At 29.8% G+C, this 9,215-nt stretch overlaps 1 protein-coding gene across 1 annotated transcript; it reads right to left on the reverse strand.

Annotated features, from left to right (window-relative positions):
- Window positions 1-6,393: 6,393 nt before the first annotated feature.
- LOC124820342 (trihelix transcription factor GT-3b-like) lies at window positions 6,394-8,319 on the reverse strand. The gene is made up of 2 exons (XM_047292016.2): window positions 7,723-8,319; window positions 6,394-7,162 (listed from the first exon to the last, which is right to left on the reverse strand). Exons 1-2 carry the CDS (start codon window positions 8,011-8,013, stop codon window positions 6,644-6,646), a joined length of 810 nt encoding a protein of 269 aa, XP_047147972.1. The 5' UTR covers window positions 8,014-8,319; the 3' UTR covers window positions 6,394-6,643.
- Between the last annotated feature and the right edge of the window lie 896 nt (window positions 8,320-9,215).

A 9,215-nucleotide genomic window follows, 5' to 3' on the forward strand; every position in this document is an offset into this window, starting at 1 on the left:
TTAAGTGATATGAAATATCCACAATAGTGCTCTTTTATTTGATCTCGAAGAATTATGTCCATAAATTGTTCTCCAATATAAAATATTGATTTGTTTTTTATGAATATTTAGTACAATATATCAACTAATAGTATAATGTTTCAAATAAAATTTTCAACTTGACCGGATCAGTCCTAACTCACCCTTAAAAAAGTCTTGTTTTAGAAGGTCTCTCAATGAGGCCAAAAACTTCAATCCCAAATTTCTTTCTGGGTTAGAGTAAGTATTAAAGTGGGTTTGACCTCCTAGGAGAGTTTAATTAACTCTTAAAAATAATATACACATGAAGTTATACAGTTTATTAGATAGTCTAATGTGTTATGATTTTATTATATTTAAATCAATATTTTTATATCATACTTATTATTATGTTATTAAATAAAATATATAGTATATAGTTTAATACAGTATAATTTATTTATTAATTTTATCAATTTTTTAAAGAAGGAAATATATAGTATTTAATAAAGCAATACATGGTACATTTTAATAAATTTTCAAATATAAGATAAGAGATATGGAGTTTAGTAAAAATATGAGAATATTAAATTAATTTTTAAAATTCATATAATTTTTTTTATAATTAATATATATATATATATATATATATATATATATATATATATATATATATATATATAAAACAAGTAATAAATTTGTTGAAAACCTCTTACAAATATATGTTAGTTTGATTAAAATATTTATATAAATTGAAAACAATTATATTTATGACTATTAGAAGTAAATTACATTTTTTTATTCAAAATAAATATTTTTTCTAAAAAAGATCTATAATAGATTTTGATTTTGTAAACTTTTTGTATAGTGTATGAAATATAGAGCGAGCGGTTATTGAATAAAGTCGATCGGTCTATCCGCCATTGGTCAACCTGGTCAAATGGTTTGGGTTAAATTGGGTTTACCGCGCTAATAAGCTACTTCAAATGGTAATTGGGTCAGCGCTGAAGTTGTTACTGGATCAATAGTCCAGTGGATGATAAAATAATTAAAGATAACTGGTTAAAGATATTTGATAAAACAAATCCAAAATATTTGGTTGAAGATATTGATAAAGTCGTTTATGGGTAACTATCGAATCTCCAGGTAAGTAACTAATCAGATCTCCAGGTAAGGTTGTTTTTATTTGATCTATGAAACACTTATAAATACATTGGCAGGGCCAAAAGTCAGGTAAGTTCCACTGACGTTCCACTTACGCTTTATTCATTCTCCACTACTCTCAAATACTCAATAGTGATAACCATTTACTAAATATTCAACCAAGAGACGAGGCTCTACAAATCACACACCTAACTTGAGGGCCCAGACTGAAGAAAGACAAGCGGCTCAGGTGATCCAAACGTTCGGAGGCGAGGAAGACACGTCGAAACAGGTACATCTCTCGGTCCCATAAACTGAAACACTTTTTTATTCAGTAAATTTTTCTAAACTTATTCAATATAGATCAGAACCAAATAATGTGAGAAGTCAAATTCACTAGTTTAAAAATTTGTACTAACAATTTAGTTTTCTTTACGCGAAGACCATACCAATAAAGACGATATTACTTTTAATAATACATATTTATTATATTTTCTGGCAAAGTAGAGACAAAAGAAAGGACACAGAATATATTTCACCTGGTTTGATGCTCAGTAACATATCGACTTTAATTTGTGGCTTTCAGTGAACAAAATAGGTTTTCAAGGGACTCTTTGGTATGACTTTATAAACAAGATTATAAAGTCATTGATGGTCATCATTTGTATTAAAAGGGGAGGAAATAGTTGCTTTTTTGAAACTGGTATGTGAATCTTGCTGCTTGCTTCCTTCATAGGTTCTGCACTTTTTCTATTAATTATTTTACTTACAAAAAGTAAATCTATTAATTTTCCTAGAGTTAGAAGTATCATATCGACTAGAAATAAAACCAATTTATAATATATAAGTGGAGTGCAAAGGTATTAAAGTCATGATTGGAGTCTATCTTAGCGAGATTTATGTGAGTATTCTGTTCTACCCGTTTATGGTTTTGTGGGGTTGAATTAGGCTTAAAACTAATACGAGTTTTATAATTAATAATTTTTAGTATTTTGTTGGTGATATAATAGAAAAGAAAAAGTAAATCCCATCCCGATTTATTTTCCCTCACATTTATTTAATCTCTAAAAATGCTGTTTTTTTTTTCACAATGAAATCTAATTACTTATTCTAACGCAACCAACTTGCAAATGATTGTTTTCACTTTTCTTTTTATTAGCATATTGTATTTACTGTAAAGTAATTTTATATTTAATTAACACGAGACTTCTAACAAAAATAAACATTTATCATAAATATAATAATAAAATAATTAGATATTAATTATTTAGTGTAAGTAAATAAAGAAATATATGGTAATAATGTATATTTTAAACTAAAACCACAAAATAAAATGTAAATTTCAAATAGTGAATATCTAATATTAATAAAATAATAAATAAAAATAATATTTAGTACAAAAAAATCATAAAAAATAAATAATAAAATATTAATGCCAATGGTAGATCCAAAGGAATGGACCCATTCTTTGACCTACACGCATTAGGAATTATGTGGCAGCACAACCCAATGGTCATCTAAGTAAATCTTGGCACATATGATTAATGATTAACATATAGCTACCTTTTCATCATTTATATGATTAATGTGATTGCCTTCACATGTAATAACTAAATAACTAGTTAAATAATATAATCTTATTGATTATGATATATATCATTAAATTAATTGTATAGTGATATTTGGGTTATTTGTTGTATAAAAAATGGTTCCTAATATGTGTTGTTTTGTAAGAGAGAATTTATGTTCCAAGGAATAATTTGCACAGCACATTGTTTTATGTGAAACCGGGTTCTCGAAGCAATATTTCAAATCAGTTGGTTCCGATTAAGAAAGTACTGTTCAAAAATTCAAGAAACAACACGTAATTTGACTTTATACTGTTACTACTACAAGAGGAAACTTTGTTAAATTCTCACGACAGGAATTTGACGTTTGAAAATTTTCTCATTCAAACTTCAACTTTTCTAATGAAACAAATCCATGTCCTATTTTATATATTTTTTTTCTAATTTTGAATAAAAAAATTAGAATTGTATATATGTGCAAACATGGAAACTACAATTGTTTGAATTGAAAATAAAAATTATATTCATACACATGAACTTTCTTCGTTTCTTTTCATCTTTGTTTTTGTTCTTATCTCTTTCTTTTCTTTTTCTCATGATAGATATAATACTCTCTTTTTTTCTTTTCTTTTTTCATCTTATTTCCACTTTCGTAATGAATAGAAAACTTTTGCTGAAAACTAGTTATATTTTATAAGTCATTTGTAGAAAAATTCACTAGAGTCAATAACAACATAAGATATAAGTATAATTCATTTATGAGATTAACATTACGTCAACCTAAAATATTAAGACAATAAATCTAAAGTTTTCTGCATGTAATTATGGATAAATTATCTTGCAAATTTTGTACATGTACTTCTTGTCTCATGTTTTTGTTCTCTTATAGATATATATTGCTGATTAGGAAAAAAAAAACTTAGTCTTATTAAATAATATATTAGAAAAACTGACTGAGAAAATGCTTTTGCGACAAAAATCAAAATTAAAGAGTTTTAGATGATGCTTGCATATACAAACTGTAATTAGGAAAATGTTCATCGGTACATAAAAATCTGAATTTATGTTCAATCACAGTGATGATGATACATGACTGAATCGTTTGTTGACTCTTGTGATAATTTTTTTCAATGAATGACACTTTTTTGTAATTATTCATCATCCATTATTTTCATTACTCAATCATGTTTCTTTTCATTAAAATAAAGTATGTAAACATATATTTACATCACTTTTTTCAGCCTCATATAGATTCAATCAATGATTTGGTCACGCAATTAATATATTTGATCATTTATTAAATTTAATTAGTCACCAACTCGTATGTCACAGGAAGTACAGGGAATTCAGCAATCTAAGTTAGAGTCTAAAATATTAATGCTAAATCAGCTTTTGTTTTTTTTATTTTTTTCCTGAACCTAAGAGCTTAACTTAGGAAAAATAAATGAATATAATTCGTAATATATATGGTGAGATCCAAATACACAAGTTTGGTGATGCACAACCAAAAGTTGCATGCTAATATGAACCAATGTGAAAGTTCGTTTCGTTAATTAATAACAAATTGAACATATCGTATACGCAAGGAACACTCAAGCATTTGTTGATTAAGAAATAAGTAATCAACTTAATTATAATTCTCTTTATCCATCTTTAAATTCAAAAGAATTATACGTAGAATAAACAAGCACAAGCATAATTATTAACGATAGTTAGTCAAATACAGCATGATTGTGATTCAGTATTTCTCAATTGATACATTTTTTTTTTCCTTTTCTTTTTCCGAACTAAATAATATATTTGAGTCACTTTCACTAATTTTCATTTTCGAACTGTATGAAGTTTGCATACACCACACAGCGGATCCTTCTACTAAATTAATGCTTATAGTTATGTAATGGATTAACCATGATTATGATATAATATATATAGCTATTTTATCATCCTTTTCATTCTTTTAGTTCATATTGCATAACAATTTTAACTTGCATTTCTATATTTGAGTGATTGAAATTATACAGGGAAAATATTATGATAATATTAGTTGAATTGAGAATTTTGGGAACTAGTAATTTTTTTCTTCTAAATAACTAATAATGGATTAATATCAGAAATTTGAATTATATGTCAACACTTATGCACACCAGCTAATTTCTATATCTGGAAAACATACATCGAAATTTTGATAATATATAAATTTGTGTACAAAACTAAATCTCAGTGAGCCACACCTGTCAACTTTATTTATGCATTAATTACTTCAATTATGTGAATGAGTATATATCTATTCTCTATGTGTGTGTGTACATATATATATATATATATATATATATATATATATATATATATAATAGAGAGAGAGAGGAAAATATCGTAGATATATACTTGAATTTTATTAATTCTTTCATTTATTCAGAAATAAATCACAAAACTTTCCATTCTTTTTTTTTTATTTCAAATAAGATTTTTATCTTAGTTATCTATATATGTCTCCGTTTCTTCTTATCTTAACTATTTTTTCCCAAAGGAAAAGAAAAAAGAAAAGAAGTCGATTAGCATGCGTGTTCATAACATTGATGATTAGTAAACATGGTAACATATGCAGCACAAATTTATCTAAGAAAAGTCATGAGTTCATACCTAAGGTTGATATAACTTTTCTCCAGCTTCAATTACACCTAGCTAGCTTTCTCACGTACACATGTCATAGTCACTAACCCTTGAAGAACTCTCGTGTGCATGCAAAACCATATCAGCTAGCTGTCAAAATATCCTAATGTGGATGCAAAATGGCAAATTCAGCTCTCAAATTTATCCTTATAACTAAGAGATTTATTACATTGTACTTTCGAAAATTCATGTTTACCCTATTGTTTTCCTTTGTACGTATAAAAGTATTTCAACAAAGATACTTTCAAGAAATTTATTATAGATTTTTTTATATAATATTCCACTTTTTCATCTTTAAGTATTATATTTCTTTATCATATTCTCCACCTCAACCTCTCAACCTTTAAGACTGAGGAGTCTTTCAAAGAAAAATCATTGAAAAAACAAGAAAACTAATAAACACGAGTTGATAAACGGAATTAACAACAAAGATCATTAAACTTGAAGTGAATACACTTAAAATTAGATGACAGTTAACTTAACCCTACTTCTGCTTGTGTCCAAAGTAAGTATGTTGGTACATGTATGAAAGAATAGCAACATATATATATAAAAAAACTTGTAGTCCTTTCTTTTTCAAATGTACCAAAAGTGAAACTAAGGGCACTTTGTGTGAAGTGAAGCATTTCAACAAATGATCCATTAACCATAAAGGATATAACTGTGGGTGTAAATGTATGGAATAGCCATTATGGCGAGCATTATATTGCGGACAATGATATTGTGCCAGTTTTCAATTGTTTGTTTGTTAGGTAAATGAGAATTTGAACCATATAGTGCTCACTATAGTTTATACAGCCATCTACACCTACTACCAGATGGAGAGGCTCTTTGAAACATTGTTATATTTCTTGCGGGGACACACACTCACACACCAGATATTGGTCTTTTCTCAATCATAACACAGCTAGTGCCTAGTTGTATGACCAAAACCCATAATTACCATTGCCCAATCCCAGAGAAAAGCATTATATATTTTGCAATGGAGGGAAGAGAGAGTTAAGAAAATCACAAGAATACCATAAAGTTAATTTTTTTTTTCTAAGAATTTTTACTAAGAACAAATCTCTATATATCATCAAGCTTGTTTCATGGAAGAGAAAATACACTATTTGCCTACTTGGCTTCCTAACTACTAAACTACATCTCTTGCCTTTTTCTTGGTGTCCACTATATTTGTATTTTCTTGTGAACAATCCAACACTAACCTCTTCAAATGTGTGGAGATCATGGAACTGAATAAAGTCTTGAAATCTTCATCTTCATCACATTTCTTGCCTCTCTAGTTTGTTTAGCAAAGCTGTGATTAGAGCATCCCTTTTCTCAGCCCTAGCTTCTTCTCTGATCCTCCTTTGTTCCTCTATTTCTCTCCATCTTTCTTCCATCATTATCCTCTCATTCTCCAACACTTCCATGGCTTGCCTCCACTCCATCTCCTTCAACCTCCTCTCATTTTCCCTTGCTTCAAATGCTTCCATCCATTGTGCTTCTATCTGCATCTGCTGCCTCATGAACTCCTCCAGAATCTCCTTCAAACTGCTACCACCACCACCCCCACTAGCTATCTTTGCTTTTTTCTTCTTTCTTCCCCCACCAGCTTCTGCACTCTCTTCATTGCCATCTTCTTCCTCGTCCGATGAGAGCTGCGTCCCCTTGTTCTTCTTCGACCCACCCTCAGCTTCAGCCCACAGCATTCTCTGCATCCTTGCCGTGAAAATCGCACTGAATTCATTGTAAAATGGGAATTGCTGCTTCGTCGCTTCTTGCTCCATTGTTTCAAACCCCTTCACGTCTCAAAAACAAAAATACCATTTAGTTTATGTAAAAAGAAACCCATGGATAAACCTTACAACAACTAACACCAGTTACAACTTATTCAAACAACCTTAACAACTATTTTATTAAAGTCTGTTAAGCTCGTGTTCTTTTTTAATTAATTCCCATCTCTATCACGAGAGAAAAAAATGTTAATTTAATATATTTCTTGTGACATCCAGAAAACTATAAACATTTTACTACAGTTATTTTCTTTTGAGTCAACAGTTAAATGAGTTTAAACTCACCAAGATGGGGGGGGGGGGGGGGGGGGAGAGTGTCTGAATAACAACACCAAAATCTTCAAATTTTCAAAAATACCATGAAGTTTTAGGAGATTTCTTTCTTCTTCATATGCATGAGTTTCTGTAGAAACTGAAGCTGATATATGTATATATATGTATATATAAATATAGGCAAGATTTGAACTATTTAGACTCTAGTCAATTTGTGTAAAACATGGATTTTATGTTTTCTTGTATGAGTTTGATGCAGAGAGAGAGAGAGATAGATGAATGAAGAAATATACCTTGTAGCGAGTAACGAGGTTTTTCCACTTGCACTTGCACTGCTCTGCACTTCTATGGTAACCCTTTTCCTTCATTCTCGTTGAGATCACTTCCCACAACTGCTTGTTCCTCTTAGTCTCCATGAAAGTCTGATCCAGCTCTGCACGAATCACGAGAAACTCCTTAGTCTCTTGGATACTCCATTGGGGAAACCTATCAGTCGCATCAACGTTGGCACTCGTATTCTGAGGCTGAAGCCTTTGTTGCTGTTGTTGCTGCCCATGGTGGCGATGGAGATGATGACCCTCCATTCAAATCGAAGAAAAGTTCGTGACTTGATCGAATCCCAGTTATATACTAGAAAGAATTGAAGAAGCAATCGTTGTTACCCCTCTGATCACACAGAAAAAAGATGGATTTTTCTTCGGGAAGAGAGAGAGAGAAAAGAAGAGAAAAGAAAGGGTTATATATGGGGTGGTGGGAACACGAGACGAGACAGTTGTGTTGTAAATCGCGTTAAGAGGAAAAAGAGAGATTTGCTTTGCTCGACAAGGTTTTCTTTTTTTGTAGTTCTGTTACGGTTTAATTAGTTCACATAATTTCATAACACAGTTATTAAATACTAATCAACGTGATATGCTGTTTATTTTGAACAAGTAAAAAAGTTTGGCAACATTACTTAATCTGTTTGTTTAAGGACAGTCAAACTCTGAAAATATCGTATTTGAGAAAGGAGAAAAAAAAGAAAAGGATTACAACAGTCATGGTTATTTTTTTTGTGTTCCTATTTCAGATAATAAAACAGAAAACATATGCAGTTTAATATTCCTTTCGGAAAATATACAAAGTACAAAAACAAAACAATGTGTCGTAGTGCAAATAAGGCTCCTGATAACATGTCTGAAAAAGGAAGTAAATTAATATTTTCTTAAAAGTTGCAAAAATTTTATAAATAATCTAAACTACCATATATAAACTAATATAATCACACCCGTTTAGATGTATTTCCAGTTTTATTATATAGAATTTTAAACACATCCTCTTTCAATTATGGTGATGAATTGATAATGATGAAAATCCAAAGTGACCCTCTCGTGGGACATGTTTGGATATAAAATAATGTTTATCCACTTTCGTATTTGGACGAGCAAGCTTGGATTATTTTTAATATTAAAAAATTTGGTTTCCCACTTTTCGTAATATATATAGGAATATTTGAAAGAAAAAATATTTATATATATTTTTGTGTCTGTGAGACAGAGTTTTGAATGATGGGAGGATCACAGTTGCTAAACGGAGTGTGATCTGTCTACGCGGAAACGTTGATTTGTGTGTGTGATGGACTAATTTGTTTGGGCTTCGTTCCCATTGCGTCTACGTATCGTCACGCTGACCAGTGGAGCCACATTTATTCTGTATGACCATGACCACATTACTTTCGTGCTAAGCTATTCTTTCTTTTTGTTTCATTTTCTTTCTCCTTCCTCATCTAGTAGTTTATCTCATATAATAT

The sequence above is a fragment of the Vigna umbellata genome, chromosome 9 (assembly GCF_029865625.1).
Source record: "Vigna umbellata cultivar VRB3 chromosome 9, Vumbellata_1.0, whole genome shotgun sequence".
NCBI lineage: Eukaryota > Viridiplantae > Streptophyta > Magnoliopsida > Fabales > Fabaceae > Vigna > Vigna umbellata.

Bases quoted from the DNA above. Each gene is read 5' to 3' on its own strand.
- LOC124820342 (XM_047292016.2), bottom strand. From the start codon at position 8,013: ATGGAGGGTCATCATCTCCATCGCCACCATGGGCAGCAACAACAGCAA. The intron at 7,163-7,722 runs GTATATTTCTTC...TGAGACGTGAAG, and splicing joins ACCTCGTTACTCGCTACAAG to GGGTTTGAAACAATGGAGCA.